Source organism: Toxotes jaculatrix, chromosome 11 (assembly GCF_017976425.1).
Source record: "Toxotes jaculatrix isolate fToxJac2 chromosome 11, fToxJac2.pri, whole genome shotgun sequence".
NCBI classification, from domain to species: Eukaryota; Metazoa; Chordata; class Actinopteri; family Toxotidae; genus Toxotes; species Toxotes jaculatrix.
In genome coordinates, this window is record NC_054404.1 from 3,843,916 (window position 1) to 3,866,708 (window position 22,793).

Consider the following 22,793-nt stretch of genomic DNA (forward strand, 5'->3'; position numbering starts at 1 on the left):
AGAGAGAAAAGGGCTAATGAGAAGTGGGAGGCGGGAGATGGAGAGAACAAAAGAAATATAGAAAGGACAGTGAGACAAATACAGGAATCCAGAGAGACAGAAAAGAGAAGAATTCAAACAAAGAAGGAGCAGGAGACAAGACAGAGAAGAGGGATGAGATGAAGGGAGGACAGAAGCTGTTTTCATCTTTTATTCAGTCTGTTAAGGCTTCATCTGTACCCATGTCCTCCCACTCACACACCTTCAGTGACTACATGTTGTCTTGTAGACAATACTGAGAAACTTGATTCCATGGAGGTCGTTGTTTAAACCTTAGTTGCGCGTGTTGTGGAAATTCATGCTGGAAGCCAGCGTAGCAGACAGGTGAAAAACGTGCTGCAAACACCAAGACGCAGAATTTCTTTGTCCCCAGAACATTTAATGCAATCAAGTTAACGCATACATGTGTTGACATGTATCAACAGCCACTCCTGAGTTATCAGTTCTGCCTTGTCCTTGAGGAGTAGACAGTAGCGGCAGTCTGCAGTGGATTAACGTAAAAGGGCCTGTTTTTCAGGAGAATCTTGACTTATTGTAACTGAGTGTTTACAGCAGCTCAGTCATGAAAGTAGCGCTCTCATAATACCATCAGGCTCAAGGCCTTTACTGATGCATCGAGACAAAGCTCCCAGTCACCCCATAGTTTATCACAAATAACAGTGAAACTCTGTGTCTGGAGGAAGTTTGTTACACATCTGTTGCACAAAGTTAATATTTCCCACTCTTAGAGCCAGCAAACGTAGATGTGTGAAGGTCACTGTTTAAATAAAACACATTAATCGCTTCTTGAATAAATAGAAGTCATGCAGTAAATATAATAATTTCCCACAAAGTATGTTAGGTCAGGAGTTTTCTTTACCCAAATTACAAGAAAATATCTCGTTTTATCTTACCATGCACAACAAAGGAAGATAACGGCATAATCCTTCATATACAAAGCTCATCCGAATAAAGCGGAGTAAGAAATGTTCTGTCTTTTGTTCAGGTCACAATGAAGCTGCATGTTCATTCAGTATGTCGGTGTTACCACTAATGATCACGGTGAGACCTGTGAGTGGTAGAATCGGAGTTCACTTTAAAGAATGTGAAACAAGTTTCACGAAAAGCGCATAAAGGCAACATCATCTGTGTACAAGGTTTTGTTTTATTTAAACTCGCCTTGAAACCAGAGCTTTACTGTATGTTTCTTTGTCTGAGAGTTTCACACTGTGTCTAAGTATGTTTGAGTGTTCAGAGGGGTATTTCCTGCCATTGTGTTCCCCATAATTCCACAAGCGGTGGGATATTGTGGAGAAAGGCTCGGCCCATCACCTCAGCAGGAAAGGGATTTGACAAATGACTGCATTGTTGCTCAGGTCTGCAGAGGAGACACTGCTCTGTTCTGCTCAACATGTTTCTGTTCTCTTTACGTTGACAGTCTGTTTTTGACCCACTGGTGCAGGTTTTTTTAAGGTGCTGCCATTATCTATAATCCTAAATGACTCAAATCCTAAATGCACAAATAACAGATAATCACAAATTATCTGGCTGCTTTTATGTAACATCTCTCTTTTTGCTATCACATCTCACATCTTGTTTCATCTGTGGAGCACAGTGCTGTATAAATAGACTCTGTACACTCCATAGACTGAGCAGGTGAACATTAGATACACTTCAGCAAAACAAGGTGATGAGTCAGACAAATTAGACATGGATTTTGCAGGAAGAAGAGGTAAAATGGTGCGGCAAAGGTGGCTGTAATATGTTGTATACTGACTGTGGGTATTTATATGCTTCCCTGTACAGATAACACAGCAGACGTCGTGTTGAAACAGGGCCCGTTCAGCCTGGATGACCCCAAGGATTACAGTATAGACGTGCGCATTAGTGACGGAGGACAACCCCTCCAGACTCAAGTTACCCTGCTGGCAGTCAAGGTCTGTGTGTGTGTGTGTGTTTTGTCGTGTGAGTGACGCACTAAACTGCTTGAGATTATTTCAGCACAGAAAAATTAAAAATAATTTCACAGATGAATTGTTAAATTCATTTCAAATAATTTTCTTATTCAAACTCAGAACATTGTTCATTGTTAAAGTGGACATGCTGTGAATGAACACTGTTTGATTATTCAGCTAATTTCACTAATGTACTGACTGATTGATTGTTCGTACTACCCAATGTAGTTATGTCGCTGTGATGCCAAACGGGTTCCTACGCAGTGCAAAGCTAGTGCTCGGAGGATGTCAGTGAGTGTCCATGCCCTGATAGCCATTCTGCTCTGCATACTGACCATACTGGGTAGGTTCAAGTTGAATTTTTTCTTTCTTTCTTTTCTCCCCCCTCTTGATTTTTTCCCCGTTTTTCTTTGCTTCTTTCAAAGTCTCCATTTTTGGTGGAAATGTTCATGGCTGCACAGCACTTCTCCGATATCACCTGCAGGGTTTTTAGTAGGGTGGTGATAATCTTTTTTTTTTTTTTTTTTTTGTCGTGCTCTTCCTAAGAGTGCCTGAAGAACTTTTATTTTCGGTTTTTCATCTTCAAGAGCACCTTAAAGGGAAATTCCGATTTTATACATCAGAGCGTTCACAGGTGTTTGAGAGCACCGCTGTACATGTGAAAAAAAAAATTTAGAAAGCCTTTTGTGATTCCAGAGGGAGCTGTGCAAAGTCTGATAAATTGGCCTGAAGTAATGTCACTTAAGTCAGCATCGTTTGAGGCTGAAGACTACAAGTCTGGAGATTTAAAAAAAAAAAAAGAAAAAAAAAAAGGTGGCTTGAAAGAAATGGACCTCTGTAACCTGCTCCTCATCTCTGCTTGTGGCTGGCAGCTCTAGGCTGTATGCAGGCAGTGTTAAATGGCTAAACTGCAGTTTTCTTACAAGGATACCTGGATTTACTGCAAGTGGATCTTTTTATACCTGGTTGTGGTCACAGGTGACACGTGCGCAGTGAAATAACATTTTTCAGTTTGGTTTTAAGTTCCCTGCTAGAAGTGTTTTTAAAACATAATCTGCTGTTGTTCAACTGATTATTTTTTGTGGTAAGAAGAAGGAAATCTGTTGGCAGTAAACGAATCTGAACCACAATCAAACACAAGTAAAGTCCAAACAAGTGGGAAAAATAAACTGCATCACTTCCTGTGTGGCTCAGGGTTTGTTTAGGGTTTATCGGGTTTATCGGGTTTGAATCGGTTTCATAGAGCTGAAAAACAGACTGATGAACTGATTTTTACTTGGTTGTCTTACAGTCAGTTAACAAACAGGTGCAAAAGACTTTCTTAAACCCACAGAGTTTTAATGCTCGGAGAGGAATTCATGAAGACGGCATCAATGATAGATGCAAAGAGCCAGCGCTGAGTGATCGGGGGCACATGCACAGATTCACTTGCCCTTGCTTTGCGATAAATAAGACTTTGGTTTTGTGGGGAACTTTTCCCCTCTTGGTGTTGTTGGTTTTATGAATAATGCAGCGGCGGATGTGGAAATAATGCCTGCGGTTGTGAGCTCAATATTCTCTTTGATACCTTCGCCCCCTGCTCTTTTTTTTTTCTGGAGAAAAAAGAGACACTTGTCATGTTGGATGAGTGGCACGCTAGAGATAGTTGGCTAAACAAGAGGGATCTGGGATGAGAAGTGCTGAGGAAGAAAGGGAAAGAGAAGAAGAACTTAAAGATAAAGAGGGACAGAGGCGGAGTGACAGATGGAAAAAACTTATATCTAGACTGAGATATGAGAGATGGAGAGGGGTGAAACAGGCAGACAGACGAGAGGCGAGCGAGACAGAGAGAACTGAGGTGGATTGAGTGACAGAGTGAGACAGAAGGAGGTTAAAGAAGAGAGACGCCGAAGAGGAGAATTGTGGGAAAAGCAGCAGAAGAATAGGAGTGGTAATGAGGAGAGTTTATCAGCTCTTTAGGTGCCGTCTGCTTATCAAACACCACCAAACACTCAACCTATTAACTATTAATACACTCCCTCACTATCACGCCTTTTCCCCTCAGTTTTTCTTCCTTCATCTCTCTCTTCCTCTTTTTCTTTCCCTCTGGGTCTCTCTCTCTCTCTCTGCCTCCCTCTCTTCCCTTTTCTGTCTCTCTTTCTCTTTATCAAACACCCCCAACACAGGCCAGATTAACTATTTAATGCACTTGTCATTATCTGCCAGGGCCCAAAGCAATTTACCGTGCTCCCCATTCACAGACGCATTTTCTCACAAGAAGTCGGGTTTGACACACCAAAAGACATTTTTCTCAGTCGTTTTTCTACAAAGAAAAGGGCTTCATCTTTTTTCTTTCTCATTCCTCTAAGTCTGATATCTCCAGAGCTTATTAAACTGCAGAGCATGTGTTGTAAAAGATTAATCTGTTGGTTTCCCATGCAAACTTAAATTAGTCCCGCTCGCCCTCAACTAAAAGGCATGGCTAATGCTGTGCGTCCGCTGAGAGAGAAAGAGGTTCATATCGGGACTGAGGCTTGAGGCCTAATCTAATGTCAAATGTATCCTTCGTCTCCTCCTTCTCTCCTCATCTGTCTTCTTTTTTGATTTCCTCATCCCAGATTTCTCCTGTTTCTTCCACTCCATCCCTCAGTCTTCGTATATGTTTCTCCTTTCCTTTTCCTCTTCTTTTCCTCTTACCTGTAAATTCTTGTCTTCACTCTTACTTCCTTTCCTATGTTTCCCCTCCCCTCTTCACTCCATTTTCTCTCTTTCTCAGTTGTTTATTTCTTTGTCAGCTGCACAGGTCCAACCTCCCTTCCTTTTCTTTTCTTTCCTCAACCCCCCGCATTGTTTTCTCATACTCATTTCCACTTCCTCTCCTGTATTTACTCAATCTTTCTTCCTGCTTCTTGTGCTCCCCTCTCTTTCTCTCTTTGTGCTGAGTTGTTGTCTCAGTCTCTGGCTGAGTAGATTTGTTTTGAGGTTTTGAAGCTCAGGGCGAACGTCTCAGACACCTCAAACCATCCGCTCCTCATTTTCTCCCCCATTCTTGCTCTGTTTTCTAGCCGCTTGTTAGTGCTCCACTTTCCTCACTTGTTTCCTGCCACCATCCTTATTCTGTTTTGGTTTTCCAGGCCTAATTTGTCTTATGTTTTTAAATTCATAGCACTGTTAGTCCAGCATGAAAGGTGGCGAAATAATCTGTCTGTGTTTGTGTTCTTCTGTGGATGTCTTCAATTTTTAATCGATTCATTTTAATTCCTTTAACAGATGAGGCATGGAACAAGGGGAATTTTACATTTTGCATCTTTTATGTACAGCCTGAATACATGGTTTTCTTTTCTTCATCTTCTTGTTCCTGAGGTTGTGGTTTCCTAGAATGCCTTTTGACGGCTTTAATCTTGCTAGGCCAGATCTCACATAGATATAACTTGAGGTCTGAGGACCTGTCATCTGCAACCTATGTGTTTTCCCGTGGCTTTTTCATTGGCTGCATTGGCTGTCAATCCCTGCCCATGAACACTATCATGCTCACTTTTTAAACCTCTTTCGTCTTAAATACGTAAATGATTTCAGCATCATATTACCTTGTGTCAGATGCTGATGAAAGTGCTGTCAATGAGGATTCACACTCAACAAAATCTGAGAATGAATTTATTCCACATTAACTTTCCTCTCCTGTAATTTTCAGTCATAGTGATCCTGTTTGTGATGAGGAAACGCTACCAGAAGGATGCTCTGGCCCATATGAAGAACAGTGGGGAGATCCATGAGCAGCTGGTCACATATGATGAGGAGGGAGGAGGAGAGATGGACACGAATGGGTACGTCGACATAAACAAGCACTCTCTGTTGTAATAACTTGCAAAGCTTCACATCGCTATCTTCAGTGACAGCTTATCAAAGCTGACCCCGGCCTTTTTATTTATTATTTAGAACACAGCAGCGAAACACAATCTTAAAACACAAACTCTTAAAAACAAATGTAGCGGGAGCGGAGGCTTAAGGAAAGAGCTGTTGCGACAACGCCACCTGGGGAATCTCAACCCTGGAAATTACAACAATACAAGAGACAGTGTAGGAGGGTTTAAAAGAAACAATAACTTCATTTAACACAAATAATTAACAAAACTGAAATATCAAAAAGAAAACTACAGATCAGACACTGAGGGGTTAGCCACCAAAAAAATAGCACTTGGGCCTAGGAGTGCAAACAGGGCGAGTGCTTACCATGGCGGGAGGAAAAATCAAAAGGGAAAGGTCCATAAAACTAGCCACCCCTGACACCCGTATTACTGGCTGACCTGAAGCCAAGCCACAGACACACAAAGGCAGGCAGACAGACAACGGCGATTTACCACACGGACACGCAAATGGACCCAGAAGAAATCCAGCGGCACAATCCGTCTCACACAGCGCCAGCAACCAGGTGCGCTACGCACAAAAAAACCACATTAAAATGCGCTCATTACGCATGCAAATCAGAGGAGGGATAGCGGTGCACCCTACCTGAATGCGTGGAGTCCAGTCCCGCGACGGCTGCCACAAACAACTACTGTTGCGTCCGATCGAAAGAAGTCACGGCCAACGCCAAACAAAACGCTCTGCCACGCCAAGGTACAGCCGCCATGTGGGATGAGCGGAACGGGAGGAGGACCCGAGCTATGGGCACACCTGCATATACCTGCACAACTCCGTGTGCCAACAGCTGGCACAGTGCCATGTAGTGGCAGGGAGGGAGAAGGTCCTTCGGCTACACAAACACTGGATTAAAATCTAAGCTGTAAAGTTTAAATATTCCTTATGAACATTTCTGATCTTGATATTATATTTAAAGTTTAAATACTGTGAATATATTCTTTTTAAATTCATTTTCATTCCTTGCTTGTTAATCTTTCTTTGTATCGATATTCTACTTTTATAATTTTGCGCTCTTTATACTTCAGAGAAAGTCATACACTGCATTAACTCTTCCTGTCTGCAATATTTATCTTCTTTTCTGTATCCTTCAATTTGCTGACCCAGTTTACCCAACAGAAATCATTAAAGTTTAATCTAATCTGAGTCTAATCTATCTATATTTAAATAGTATCAAAACCATACATAATCCTATATACTATCCATGTTAATTGCACCATATCCTTCCAAAAGGATGTGGGTAAAACAGCGAACAGCTGCAAACTGCAAAAGATAGAGCATTCAAGACAAGCAACAGAAAGTAAAGTGAAATTACTGACACTTCTGTTCTCATATTATTAAATATGTACTAGATTGAGAGCTTTTTAATGACTTTTATGTTTTGGAAAAATAAAATCTCCCTGTCTAGTTGTGAAATAGGATTAAATATTGTATCTCATAATTTTAGGTTTTGTTTTAATTCCCTGTGACAGCTCTGTTTCAGTGCTTTTTGTACTTTTGGTCGTATTTAATTTCAAATTTAAGTCTGTTTTTTTACATTATTGATATTTTTATTTAATTTTGAATGAGATCACCTCATGGCCTCATAATCCCATTCCTAGATGAGGAGTTCTCAGTTCTCAGGAAATTAATATGCAGTGTTCCTCTCTCTTTTAGCTATGATGTCTCAATACTCACTTCTGCCTGCCACGATGGCTCCCTTCTTCGCCACCCAGACCGCCACCCCCATCCCTCTCTCTATGCCATGGTGCAGAAACCTCCTCCACCCACGGCACGTAAGGGCGACATGGCCGCGATGATTGAGGTGAAGAAAGACGAGGCAGATCACGACCGAGACGGATTCCCTTATGACACCCTCCACATCTATGGCTACGAGGGACCCGAGTCTTTAGCCGGAAGCCTCAGCTCTCTGGAAAGCTCCTCCACCGCCTCGAACTTGGATTACGACTTCCTGAATGACTGGGGGCCAAGGTTCAGGACCCTGGCTGAGCTGTACGGAGTGGATGGACCCAACTATTACCATCAGTACTGATGGAGAGTGTCTGCTAAGAAGCATACATGATGCCAAAACACACACCCATGTAAAGCAGCCATAAAAATACACACACTTTGCCAAAAGCATGCAGGAAATACACACATTCACAAACACCTAGGACCATGCTTTCATGTTGTCCATTTTGTTTCTGGACAAGAAACTCTGATCCGGCAAACAAACGTGTTCTTCAAAGACTTCTCTAGCTTCTGAAAACAGAATCAGGGCTCTTGTTTCCAATGTAACGTCGACCAGCTTTTGTTATCAAGTGTAATTCAATTAGTCCTTTAGTTCGTTGAGCCTCGCGAGTCTGTTCACTTCCAGTCAGTAAATAGAGCTTCATCAAACCCCAGGAAGCTCCATCAAGTCCTCATCATGACGATGCGTTTTATTGTACCTGCAAACACCTGAAAGTCCAAACAGGTGAAACTCCACTGCAGGCCTTAGCCAATCAGGGTTCATCAAGGATAACTGGTGGGCTTGTCAGGTCACTGCTGGTCAGCGATGTTGTTCAGTCATTCAGATTGTTGATGTTTTCCACATTTGATTCATGTCTCGGCTCTCAAATGCAGCACCATTTTTTAAAATGACTCTTTCTATGCACATATTCATCTACATATACACATACACATAAAAAAGTATGCATAGTCTTGTATCCTGGCTACTATTCAAAGACAATCTAGCCGTCATACTGAGCTGATTAATAATTCTAGCATAAATGGAAGTTTTCAATTTGTTGTTTCAATTTGTTTATTTTTGTCTTACTGGGGATGCACAATGGTTCATGTCGAAGCTGCTCATTGCTGATTTGAAAATTTTGCCATACTTTTTCTATTTTCCACATCCCTGTAATCTCTTCAAACTTTGAAGTTTTAAAAAAAATATTTGACAAGAGGGCCACCAACACGACGAGAACAAGATGATTTGATTTTTGATCTGAGGTTGAGGATTTGATTTGTAAATACGATCGCTTGAGGGGTTCATTGTTTGGCGTAAAAAACTTTGAGCAGCCACAAGCGTTTTAACTCAAAAATAGTTTGATGTGTTTGATCACAGCGAGATGCCAGTTGTGTTTCCTTCATCTGAAATACTGAAAAGGACAATCTTTAAGGAAAGTTCAGCTGTGAAAAAGCCACAGTCTGCATCAGTCTGTGATGTCCAGAAGGTTATTTTGTGACATACACACTTATTCACAGCATACAGTTACTGATCTTCGACATTTCCCGTAATGTAGTCTTGCAGCAAGTCTTGACATGACATCGGTTGTTTGGCCAGTTTACCAACAGAGTTGACAAAAAGTTCAGATAAGGTTCTTCAAAAGTTCCTAATGTTTAGCATTGTTACAGTTTTTTTTTCAAAGTGTAAACCTTAAAGAAATCGCTTTGCACTTTTGTATTTTCTGAAACCAACCATCTCTTTTTCTTAGTGAGTCATTTTGTCCATTTTCCCAATTATCTTCTGCTCTGAGAAAAGTCAGAACAATGGACAGACAGATGGAAAGGAAATGGCAGCGCTGCTGCTCAGACAGAATTACAGCGTGTTCCCAGGTTTTATTTGACAGAACCCATCATCACAGTTATTGTTGAGATAAAAGCTCAATTCTCAGAGGCCCACTAGAGCAAAAGTCATTCAGACAACTCAGGAAGCACCAAGTGGCAAAAGCAGCTAGTTGGGCCACTGCGATGGCTCTGAGGTGGCTTGAATAACTTTAACCTCTCATCCTTTTTGGCTACTGTCAGGTCATAAAGTCTCTGGTACAAAATCTGACAATCTTATTAACATTTTTAGTCTGAGTCTGAAGTGAAAATCAGTGGAACGGTCATGCAAAAGCCAAGCTTGGATCCTTTTACTGACTTGGAACTATTTATTATCTCTAGTTGGTGCTATTTGACAATAAGGTGAGCTTATAAAAGCTTTGTGATTTATTATATTGGATTGATTTGTTTAAGGATTTATGTTTCTAAGTCAATTTTGGAGGGTTACTTGTTTTAGTTGATATAAGAGTACCATTATTTATCAAGTACCCTAACCCTAATTCCTAACCTAACACCAATGATGATAAAAATCATAAGGTTGCCAGTTCATTAGGAGCCTTTGGTTGGTGTATCATATACCCTCTGATAATGCAGTAGAAATACAGTCTATTTGCTCTTTAAGTAGCTCTTTCAGTAATCAGGAGCAGCCACTCCCAGGGACTGTTTGATCTCTGGCCTTCTGCGATGCTTTAGAGCATCCGCCCCGGAAATATTTATCAATGACTCACTTGCATTTAAACAACAAAGGCAGTTTAGCTTATTGTATAAATGCAGGCGCTGGAGAGAAAGGGCTTCTATAGTTGCACAGAAAACCATTACTAACTGGAAAAGGTCGCTAAGTGTAGTGACGACTTTAAAATCAATTTGCCTGTTTGGAAGATGGCGCACATTCCCATTAAGATAGTCTGGTCGACAGAACAATATTTGAATCTTATGTCCTGTACTACTCTGCTCTGAAGACAGGGTCACACAGCTACAGCTTCCATTGTTTTTAAAGTGTCATTTTATTCCAGTGTAATAGATTATAGTTTATTTATTCTCTTGTTTATTCTGTTTGTTTGGACTTGAACTTGTTTCCTTAAAATTCTGGCCTGCTTGGAATGCCATCTGATAAACAGTGGATACAATAGCTGGAAGCCCTCTCAATACTTTCCTGTCGGGTTCACATATATACTCAGAGCAGCCTGTTCCTCCACCTCACTCTCAGTCAGTCTCCCATTCTCCTGCGCTCCTTGTTTGCCTCACTATATCTGCCCCACACCGTCCTTCTCTCTCCGTCCTCTAATCAGCTAAACCAAACAGTGGACTTAACTTCCGGCCCATCTGGGGGGTTGTGCCCGCCCCTTCCTGTCTGTGTTATCTATCTCGAGAGAGAGAGAGAGCCAACACATTGTGCTCACTTCCTGTTAGCCAGGCATGGGAAATAACCTTGGAGAGGAAAAAGGAGTGAGGCAAGGAGAAACATGGGATGAGGTTAAGAAGACACAAAGATGAGGAGAACAATGTAGAGCAGCAATGAGTTTTCCAGCCGAGCAGAAACACTTTAGAGCAAAGATGTGCGTAATGAAACACGGAGACACATCACAAACGTTAGTGGTGTTAACTTCCCAATATCTTAGCATCTTTATGAAGGAAGTTAACGAATTCTTTTTCAGAAATCAATATAGATTACAGACTGGTGAAGCCTTTCTTCATGCCTCCTATGTTATCATTGTTTTTAAATTTAATAGGTTTGCACTTATTTGTGATAACTCTTATTACTGCTGAAGACATTTCCAAAATCAAATCATGAATACAGAAGATTTTTAAATGGTTTAAAAAAACGAATGTCTCCATTTCTGGCTGCCATCTTTGCTTGAGTCAAAGAATGGAGACTCACCTTGACTGGTGAGTTAAGATTTTGCTTCACGGTACAGTGAAGGAAATATTTTATCTTGTCGTTTGAGACTAGTGACTCTCAAGAAAACAGTATTAAAGTCGTTTTTTGTAATTGTGTATTATCACCATTAGTGTAATTATAGATTAATTATAGAAAAATAAAAAATTGTTGGCATCCTGTAGCAGACAGTGATGCTCCATTATCTTCTCTCCTACAAGCAATAAGTGCTGGGTGTACTTAGGGTGAGAGAGTCCGAGAAAATCTGAGATCTGGTAATTCGCCAAAAATTTCAGCCACTAGTGTTTTCCATGTTTTTTTTTTTAAGCTCAGTTCCAAAACTGTTTAAAAAATGACAACATACATTTCCTCATCTCAAAGAGTCATTAATAGAATACATCAAACACCGCTGCCACTTTGGGACTATCTCCAAAATCCACTAAATAACAGTGATACCATTTTGTCAAGGTGAGGTATTTAATGTCCTAAAAAGTGCCATACTTTTAATTTATTTTGATTTGTTGGCCATCAACTGTTGTGTGAGAGCATGTGTCCCATCTGTAAAAGGATGAATCACTTTGGATTCAGAAAGTAAAAAGAAATCTCTCAGGTTGGGATTCAGGCACAAAAAAAAAAAAAAAAAAAAGTTGTTCACGTTTATGTTAACAAACAAAGACCCCACATGCATCAATATACTGGTTTAAAAAATAGAACCTTAAGAGATTTAACTGTACTTTCATCTGTGCTGTGTTATTGAGGGAGAGTACTTCAAGTGAAATGTATATACATATAAAAAAAAGAAAATGTGCCTAATAGTGATTTTTCTCTGGCCTAGACATTAAACAATCTCTTTTTGTTGCCGTAAAAAAATAACAAGAAGTTCATTTTCTACAAATGAAAGGAAGCTGTGTGACTGCCCGAGTGGAGATGTGGTTTTCTGTTTATGTGTCCACTTGTGTGTGTGTGTGTTTGTGTGTGTGTGCGTGCTTAGAACCATGTACATACACACAAATGGGTGTCAAACCAATAAAAAATAGCCGCCACATAGATATACATTTTTTTTTCTTGTGTAAATAGGATCAATATGTGCCTTTATTCTTAAAAAAAAACAACAGCAATTCATTTTTTGACGGTGAACATGATGTTTTCTATATTGTTTTTATGGTGTATAGCAACTACTTTTTATTACCTGACATTTTTGTAATTGTAGAAAAAAAATGAATAAACACTCAAATATTCTCGTGTTGTGATTGGTTATTGGAAGTTGTGCGGCACTTGGAAAATTATTGTTTTTCCAAAGCTAAGGGGGACAACTACGAAGAATAAGTGAATAAGAGAAGATGAAAAAAAAATTGCATATTTAAAAAGTAAAGATACAAAAACATGTATTTCAGAGTAATGAACCTTTTCAGTTTAAATCCATTTTTAGGCATTTTGGGTTTAAAGTTGAGAAACAATGACTTCATGTGTTTTTAATGATAAAATCATCCCTGAGGCCTATGAAAAGGGGAAGGTGGAATTTCCTGATATCACCCAGCAATGGGTCAGGTCAGGTATATTATTTGTAGCAGATTTTCATGAAGAAACCATAAATATAAAGTGAGTGTTGACGTGGTTCTGAAAAACAAAAGAAAAGTTATGTATTGCCAGCCAGTTTTATGCAGTCAGTGTTTTTATATATACATATCAGATTCCATATGTTGAAGATCAGCTCGCTTCCTCTGTGTAAAATGATCCAACATGTCAAATGTTACACACTGTGAGGCAGTGTAAGGAAAGCTCTGATCTCCAACACCTTGATCTTTGACATGTGATCAGATGTGATATCCAGTGTTTTTCTCGTTCTAAGCCGAGTGCAAATTCACCACAGGCTGATGCAGTTTTATTATTGTAAGGGGGGGGCCGGTGGACCAAGGGGTCAGACCTCCATATATATGATTGTGTCCATATGAGACATGGTTGAGTGTAAAAGATCACAGGGGTAAAACTGTGCGAGTGTGTGAGACACACACACACACACAATGATGTCAGGAAGCTCATTTTCTAACTACACCTAAAATAGATAAAAAACAAATAATTTTATTAGAATCTGGCAAATGACTGTTCCGCGAAGATGTCCAGCTGCCTACGTCTGCCTTTGTCACTGAGAGGGGACAGTGAATATAACTGTTATTTTTAGGGACTGGATTAATAACTGTTAACTAATAATCAAGTCACTAACAAATGTAAATTTTCTGGTGAGGACATGAAAGACAGGAAGTTGGACTGTCACATCAAATTCATCCAACCTGGCTGAGCATTTAAAAATAAAACCTATGGCTTAAAGTGATCTGAACATTGGACATGGTATGTGATGGTTCGCGTGTGATAGTCAGAAACACTCACAACGTTTAACAAACACAATGTTTACATCCATATATCCAAAGACTACACGGTGACGAGGTTCAGCATCTAACCTCTTTTCCATCATGCAGCCTTCGATATTTTCCCACATATCTTCTCTGATATCACTCTCTAATGCCACCTAATAAGGAATGAGGGTGCTTTTAAAAAGCTTTCACCGCGTCTTGTGAGCTGCACAGCCACTGAATTCACTCTGTCATCAGTTATTCAGGTGAGGAGGATAGCTGGAAGATGTGACAGATGTCTAAAGGAAGGAGAGACTGATGAAGAACGAGAGAGGAGAAAGGCAAACTCTACCCCTCCCACAGCCTCGGCTCAACTTTGGTCTACTTGTGGCGAGGATGGGACCGGACCGGCTGGCGGCAACTTACTAAACATTGTGTTACGGTCAAACTACAAAACCAGACTATTAAACCGAGGCGTGCTTTATCCTTGAATACAATTACATGGAGACTGCGAATGGATAATCCTTTGAAGCCTGATCAAAGAAAGTCTGAATTTTGAAGTGGGCTGCAGTATGTGTTTACACGCAAAAAGGAGTTGATATGGGTAGCTGTTTACATGACTACAGCATGTAATCCAGTTAGAGAATACTCTGCGTCTTGTCACAAACAGTTATACTTGTTTCTGCTGGCATGAAACGCAGCACACATGAATGTGAGAGAGTGGCACAGCTACCTGTGTGTACATGGCAACAACAGATATTTCCTGTATCACACACACACACATCACATGGTTTCATGTGAAGGTATTTGATGTGTGCAGGTTTCTAGGGGGTATTTTTTTAATCGGGATATTCTCATTCGTTGCCTCGCTACCTGGTCTGAACATAATTTTCTGCAAAACTGTGCCTTTGGCAGCTTCATATGATCCAATGAAAATCCACCTTTAAGATACCTTACATTGCCTTACATCACCAGTTTATACCCTTTTTTTAAAATATTGTAATAGTTTACAATCATCTCACATCTCTCAAAATATGTAATAAATTCATATTCTGTGTATTAGTGTATGAGGAAACATAAACCTTTGGCTGTAAAACATTTCAGTTAACAGATGTACTTCTACCAAAATAGCCCTGGGGGCCAGTAACACACAGCTGTCATCGAAACATGTGAGGAAAGGAATCATGCACTGTTTTCATTTCAAACCTCACAGATCCTTTGGTGGTTCATTACAAATGCAAGTTATAAACCCAAGTAATGTCCAAACCCTCAGAAAAATTTCCAATGGATTAAAAGAAGAGATGAGGTTTCTGCAATAATTTGTAAGGTTTAAATGCTGAATTCAGTTGAATGAAACAGTCTCTGCATTCAGTTCAACATTCAACAGGAATGTCTTCCATTGTCAGAGACAAATTCACGTTATTAGTCACATCTGTCCACATCTTTTGATAAAATCTCATAAATAAAAAGTCTGTCTCCATTGTTGCAGGAGGAGGAGGTTTTCTTTTGGTTTTCTGTGCAAATATTTCACTGTGGTGTAACACAAGTATCTACAGACTAAACACCATTGGACACACAGGTTCTGGCCTCATGATGTGTGTCGGGATTTGTGTCAGGCTGTCCTTTGTTTCATGTCCTCTGTTGGTCTGTAAAGCAGATGTGGTCGTGTTTTTGTCAGAGGCAGAGACAAAGCTGTAGCATGTAGCTGAGTAGGTAGAATTTGGCAGATATTGGGGTTCAATTCCCTGCTTGCGAGCCACAGTGGAGCAGGATCACTCAAATATACTGGTACCCCTCCCTTATGGATGCCCACTTAAACGGGCCTGGTCCTCATTCCTGGTTTGAAAAGCACTGCAGTCAACCATCACAAGAGCAGATCCGCATCAAACGTCCCACTGACACACTGACAAACAAACCTGAGTTCAAAACAACCACCATAAAAGGAGGAGCTGTTGCAGATGTAGACACCGCCGAGGTCCAACATCTCATGGAGTGTTTGCTGGAACTAGACCCAGGGGAACCGGGAACAGGGACCAGACACGATGTGGTGCCCTGTTCGGGAAAGAAGACATTACAAGGAATGTTCTCATCTCAGAGAGGTGTTTTTGTGCTACAACACTGAAGACTGAATTATCTGCTGAAATAATATTAAGGAAAACACATACACAAAGGATGATTCCAACAAAGACTCCCAGTGTAACTGTTTGACTAATGACCTGTCTGTGAACGGTAAATACTTGACAACAATGTGAAGGGGAGGATTTCCCTTTTCCCCATCCTCTCATTCTGATTGTTTGCCTCTTTTTGCTTTGTGCAGCAAAGGATAAGGGTTTTATTCATGTCCTGTTAGAGTCTTGGATAGTTTAGAACAGCTGACCTGGAGCCATATGGTTTTAAAATTAAAATTAAACACATAGTGTCACAGTAATGCAGAAATCTTATTTACACGCACCACCGTGCTACCTGAATGAGCTGTGGTATTTTATTATTTCTTGGTACCTTTAAAGGATTAACCTGTGCATATATAAAGATGATTAATTACATGAAAATGTGTTTGTGTGCTTTAGACAGTGCTGATCCAACCTCACAAAAACGTCAGAAAAATTTTGCAAAGGACAATTTTAACAAAACAGAAAAAAATGCGACTGCAGCACAGTTTCCAGGCCACATGTGAACATTTTGCATGTTCGTGGGTTTGACTCTGGTTAATTAACATCTCTGATATGTTTTATGTGCATGAGAAATGAGAAAATGATTAATTTATTAAGTAACAAAGGGAGAAAACAGCACAGCCTAAAAAAGCCAGACTCACAAGTGGATGAAAAACTGGCAGTGCTCTGTCGCCACACTGTGGTTCAAAGCACAAAATACACCCTGCATCAAAAGTAGTTGGATGAAAGTGAAGGCTCTTCAACATTCACTCTGCTTTATGTATGGATTCTAACTTAAACTTGCTTAATATCAGTTAAGGCATCAGAGATTCTGAAAATTCTCCAGCTTTTTTCCTCTGTTTAATATTCTTTAGATGAAGTCTAGAAGTATGTCTGCAGATGCTGAAGCCGTGTTTTGTTGCTGAAAAAATTTTACAACAGGAAATTAGGACATCACATGTTGAATTTAAATCACAGTGATCAAAACTGCACTTTCCTCTGAAATATCGTGGAAGAAAAGTACTGCATAGTAAAACTATTGTCCTTAATGACTTGTGTCACTGTACAGAATTTTTAATCCCAGTTTCAAGTAAAAAAGGAAAATTTGATGCCGTTTGTCAGGAGGTCCGCAGACAAAGATTCAGGGATTTGCATAAATAATGAATAGTTGTTTTTAAAGACCCTCTGCTCAGTTTGAAAATGGGTGGAGATACAATGGAATCACATGGACTCCTTGTATTCATAAGGCAAGGCATTTTTCACAGCAGACAATTTGACTTGTCATAGTAGGTGTTTAATCATGGGTGTGCTCTATTCAAGTGTCCCAGAGCAACTAAATGGAATTCAGTTATCATTAATTTTACTCACATGTTGAAATATGAGTTGTGAAAAAGGGTCTGTTATGGTGGTGTAATTTGTCCTTGCCCTAACAGGTGCAACAATCAGGGAGATGCCAGTCAAGCACACCCACGCAGTCCTAAGTAGAATTTAATCAGCCAGAATAATTCAAAGCACCTGTGTGGACACAGCAGCGTTTCGCACTGTGGGGTTCTCCAGTTCAGTCCAGGGGGTCAGTATGTTGCCACAGAGTTTGAAACTCTCTTATGATGTGGGCTGTATGTGTGCCCACATGATAGACTTTCATACTTATGTTTGATAATTGTCACGGCCTGAGCAAGGACTTGGACCCAAACGCACGACCCCACAGACGAAATCAAAAATAATAGTTTTCATTCTAACAAAGTAGCAAACAAAGATCATCCATAAAGGGGAAAAAGGCACAAAAACAAAAATACAAACACAAAATCACTCTTAGCGAGGAGAAAGACTGAACAACCTGAGGAGTGAAAAAAACCAAACAAGAATCAAAGTAACAACCCATAACCTGACGTGAGATACGAGACAGGACAAAAGACAAGAGACAAAACGAACGAACAAGAACACAGGCAAACGACAAGACTTAAATACACAAGGCAAGGGGCAACAGGTGAAGCCAATTAGGGCGGGGCAGACAATCACAAATGGAGGGAAACAAGACAAAGACAGGAAGTAGAACAAGACAAGATACACAAGGGACATGATTTTAAAATAAAACAGGAACTATGAACAAAACTTAACAAACTAAACTAAAGCGTTCCAAACAAAACCAGGGCTCAGAAAACAGCCGGGGCTTGTCATGACAATAATACCACATCATGGTATTTTTAAGATTTTTAAAGTATTGAATTAAATTTTGTGGTTCAATAAGAATCTGCTAGAGATTCACGTTAATAATTTTATTAATAATTCTTCGACTAAGCATCGCTGTCAGTTTCTGGTGAGGCATTTCCTGGCCGGCTGTCCCACCTTCGGCACATGCCGGCCCTGGATGATGCGCCCCTCTTCCCAGGTATGACACACTTACTGGGCTGCAGAGCTGAGCCACGGGACAAGCCACGGGACGAGCCACGGGACAGAGACACGGGACAGAGACACGGTGCGGAAGCCAGAGGACAGAGTCAGACGAGGAGGATGCGGGAGAGAAAAGCGGCTGATAGCTGATGATAATGATGATGCTACGGAGGGAGAAATGATCATAGAGGAAGAAAACAAACAGAGCTCTGCGGGTTGGAGGATGGTGACAGTGATGATGATGATGGTGGTGGTGGTGGTGGTGAGGAGGATGTTTCGGTTGTGAGGACGGACCGCTCGGACGATCGGAGCGCTCCTCTGCTCAGTGTTGATCATCGTGCGGTTAAATCTCGGGTATCACCAAGAGTTTAACGAAGCGCTATTCTGAGGAGGTGGGCCAAGTCCCGAGAGAGCGAGCGAGAGGGAGGGAGAGAGAGGGAGAGAGAGGGAGAGAGAGAGAGAGAGAGAGAGAGAGAGAGAGAGAGAGAGAGAGAGAGAGAGAGAGAGAGGAGGGGGAGGACCTCCGGACTCGGTGACAGTCTGAGATGTTGTTGCTGCTGTTGTCAGTGATGTGAAGCGACATTAAGGAGCTGATGACAGGACTCCTGCCAGCGCGTGGACGCATATTTACACATTTTTGCAGGTAAGCATCCAAAGTCTGTCTCTCTCTCTCTCTCTCTCTCTCTCTCTCTCTCTCTCTCTCTCTCTCTCTCTCTCCTTCCGTCTCTCTCTCTCTCTGGTGATCCTAAAACTATAAGAAATGTACAGGCTATACTGCACAAATGTGGCACTACAACGAGCAGTTACAGTTGTATTTAATGTCTATGGGACTAAATGGCGAATGTATTGTCACATTATCTTCATGGTATCTTTTACCTCCTACGGCATAACAATGGTGTTATATAATATTTTAATAGGTCCACAAACAGGATACTGTATTAACACATTATAGTAGGTATGGCTCTGCTAAGTCACTGAGAACATGTAACTTAGTACATGTACCCAAGTGCTTAAGTACAAATTTGAGGTATTTGTACTTAAGTATTTTCGTTTTACTTTCAGTCCACCACATTTTAGAGGCAAATATTATATACTCCACTAACTATACTGTATGTGACATCTGTATTTACAGGTTACCTTTTAGATTATGCAAAAAAAAAAAAAAAAATCTAAAATATGATTCATACAGATTTAACAGCCCAGAAATAAAGAATTAGCTCCACCAGGGAAATTTGATAAAAAAAAATTCTGCTTGCACATTAATGCATCAGTAATATCAGTCCAATAATACTTTTGTACTTTTCTTAAATACCATTTTGAATGCAGGACTTTTACTTGCAAACGAATGCTTTAAAATTTCTACATTACCACTTTTACTTACGTAACAGATCTGAACTCGTCTTCCACCACTGCTCTAAATGTATGTTGGAACAGGAGGAACAACCTGGATAAATAAGTGTAGAAAAATACTGAATGCAAAAATGTGAGAGGTCAACTGATGTTTTGATGAGACGTGATGAAATGTCCTTTCATCAGATCTCAGCCCATTAGCCTGTGGGCAATTTTTGAGAGACACACTACACAGAAGGGAAACCAAAGGACAAACTCAGTGTAAATACAAAAATACACTTGTTACTGAGGATTACCTATAGTTATTTAATTCATCTAAATCATTGTATTTATGTAATTTTACTATTGAATACCACAAACACACAGTAGGTTCCTATAGGACTACTGTAGGCGTGTTATAGTGATTTTTGGATAGGCTCATCTCTCTCACTCTTGCTCAGCTTTCCTCCCACACACTTTCACTCTCTTGTTTCAGCAGTGAAGTACAGTAGCCTCACAACCCTACAGTAACAGTAGCAGTGCAGAGAGGGATTCTGGCCAAATGTACTCGCTCAGATTACCATGCACATTATCCATTAATGAGTTATATAAAAACCATTTAGGCCTACAAAAGGGAGGAAATCCAAACAGGTTCAGATGCAGTAATAATAACTGTATGGGTCAAGATAAAAACAAAATATATGAACTGGATTAAAGAAAATAGATGACAAAAATAAAATGCATAACAACCACGAAAGTAATTCACCTGAAACAGCAAAAGTGTGGTTATCTGTGTCCTCGTGGTCAAAGCCATATTTCTGGTTTTAACACGTGTGGCTTTTTCAGTGACAGCGGTTGACAGTTTGATCTAAAAGCTTCACAAAACCAGGACAGCATACAATCTGAGTGCTGGGTTCCTCAGAGGGTATCAGAGCCCTGCCATGGGTTATCTAAATGGCTTTTGCCCACATGTCACTGAGCTAAACTGTGTAAAATGTTAGGAAGACTGATAGTAATGACACCAAAAAACTGTTAAATTACTGCCATAAAAATCAAGTTGAAGTACGTAAAAGTTACTTCAGTACAGTAACAGCTGTAAATATAGATTGCATGACAACCTTGTAGCAACGGATGAACTCTCTATTCCACAAGGACTGGACCTCTGACCTTCTCACTGTGGGGTTGACTCTGTGACCGAACCGTCATGGGAATTAAACCCACGGGCTCTCAGCGATGGCACGGACGCTCTAACCGCAGGTCCTGCCTGCCCGGCTACAAACGCGAGTCCGTGTGAGATTGGTGCCGTTGCCAGGACTGACAGGTTGAATGGATGACAGGGCTGTGTGGGCCAAATAGACTGTCAGAGAGAGCTGGGAGGAGATGGATGAGAGGGGGGAGAGAGGGACACAGAGAGAGCATCACAGAGAGGGAATACCAGAAAGAGAGATGAGGAAATGATGGAGTGCTATTGTGGCTACAGGCAATACCTGATTCTCTCAGTTTCTTTTCCTCTGACTGGCCCTGTCCCTCACTGTCTCCTTCTTTTCTCTTCCAATCATTGGCTGATTTTGTGTAATCTGTGGAGCTTTACAAGCTCTACACTGTGGCGTTACTTTTACTGCTCTTTCCCATTTCATCATATAAAAGTCTTTACAACATCACAGGTTGCTTGAAAGGTTCCCTAAAACTGTTCTAAAAAATAATTCATGAGTGTTTTGCGATCTATGATCACAACATCGATGATTAGGATTTTTCTTTGTGTTAAGGCAACTAAAACTTGGTTAAGGTTAGAGAAAGATCACCTTCGTGGATAAATACAACCAACAGTGACTGCTGGACCAAAGCAGGGTGTAAACTCCAGATGACATTTTGTAATTGTGTGACACAGTATAGTAAAGTCAATGAACAAGTACTGTATATTATTATTATTAGTAGTAGTATTAGTGTTTACTCTGCTCTGCTCGTCCAGTTAGGATTTTCAGAAGCCTTTCATCTCCAACCAAACTCTCTCTGAGGACATTTATATGTGATTTTGAGAAATTGGCAGTAGCCTCATGTTGGCAAATATAAGTCTGTAGAGAAATGAAATCATTTCCATTTTAAAACTGCAGTCAAGTCTATAAAAATCTGAATCCTTCTGAACACTGTTTCACTTATTCTTCATTAAACAGAATAATGTGCATTTGTTTTTCCACAGCAGTCACTTTTACATGAGTGTTGCACATTTTAGGTAATATTTCTGATTAAAGGTGTTGTAGCTGTTATCTGTGGTGCATGTCTCAGAAACAAGACTTAGAGAGGCTCTCCTTGTTAAATCATGTAAAACTTTGGCCTTTCCTTTAAAACGAGGCTCAGTTTGTGGTGACAGTAATCAGCTTACGGTGATACTTTAATGCAGCAGTTGAAATTTGGCTATAAAAGCTTTTCCTGCAAAAATCTCCCTGCAGTGTGGAGCAAAAGCAGCACTTCAGTAAAATATCAGTAAAACAACTAACTTCATTTTTTAAAAACTGTTTTCATTTTTGCTACACAAACAAACAAAATGTAATACACACTGGTTAAAAAAAAAAAAAGTCAAATTCAAATCCAAAATGTGTGTGTGTGTGTGTATCTATCTATCTATCTATCAATCTATATCTATATCTATATATATATGAAATGTTTTTCTTCTTCATCATGTGCCTTTAAATTAAAGGCCAACAACCAGTTGTGTTAATAATTAGCACAAACTCCTGCACTGTAACCTGTTACTACACAACACTGGGGCCCAACAGTGTTCTTTGTTTTTTTTAATGTTATTTGAACTTTTCATTTACTGTAATTTACAGGAGGTTATGTGAGGTTGTGTTTTCTTCCCTCTCTCACTCCTCTTACTGTAGCAGCTCTTCTGTAGCTTGCCTGCATTGTGTAGTTGGGCTGGAGATGACACAAATCCTGTGAGTTCTGTTATTTCTCTCGCTCACACACAACAGTACAAGACCAGAGTGAGAGCAACCCACTGTATGTGCTGTGTGTGAGAGAGAGAGGGAGAGAAGAGAGAGAGTTCAGTGTATCTGCCAGAGAGTGTTGTCTGTAATATCTGTCTGTGAGCAGGGACAGTTATGTAACAACAAAGCAGAATGCATCATAGGTTCGCATGAGTCTCACACACACAAGCACACACACCCATGCACATGCACACACATGCACAAGCATCCATGCTCCATCCTTGCTCCTGTACACCCTCTGTCTGTGGACACATTGTGCATGATTTATCAGAATT

General features: G+C 40.3%; 2 protein-coding genes across 4 annotated transcripts in view; both read left to right on the forward strand.

Moving 5' to 3' along the window:
- Positions 1-12,186, forward strand: part of cdh5 (cadherin 5) — a 30,696-nt gene extending 18,510 nt beyond the window's left edge. The window contains exons 12-16 of one of the 3 annotated variants that reach the window (XR_005894855.1): positions 1,825-1,955; positions 2,202-2,316; positions 5,644-5,776; positions 7,527-9,800; positions 10,189-12,186. Coding sequence is in view for 1 of the 3 variants with exons in the window: in XM_041049164.1 (XP_040905098.1) it covers positions 1,825-1,955; positions 2,202-2,316; positions 5,644-5,776; positions 7,527-7,902 (755 nt within the window). In the remaining 2 variants the exon portion in view is untranslated. Of the gene's footprint in view, positions 1-1,824; positions 1,956-2,201; positions 2,317-5,643; positions 5,777-7,526 lie in introns of all 3 variants that reach the window. The other 2 variants (XR_005894854.1, XM_041049164.1) reach the window with 2 other exon arrangements.
- An 8,549-nt stretch (positions 12,187-20,735) lies between these two features.
- bean1 (brain expressed, associated with NEDD4, 1) overlaps positions 20,736-22,793 on the forward strand; it is a 29,099-nt gene continuing 27,041 nt past the window's right edge. The window contains exon 1 of the mRNA XM_041050374.1: positions 20,736-20,811. Within this exon, the coding sequence (XP_040906308.1) occupies positions 20,736-20,811 (76 nt within the window). The remainder of the gene's footprint in view (positions 20,812-22,793) is intronic.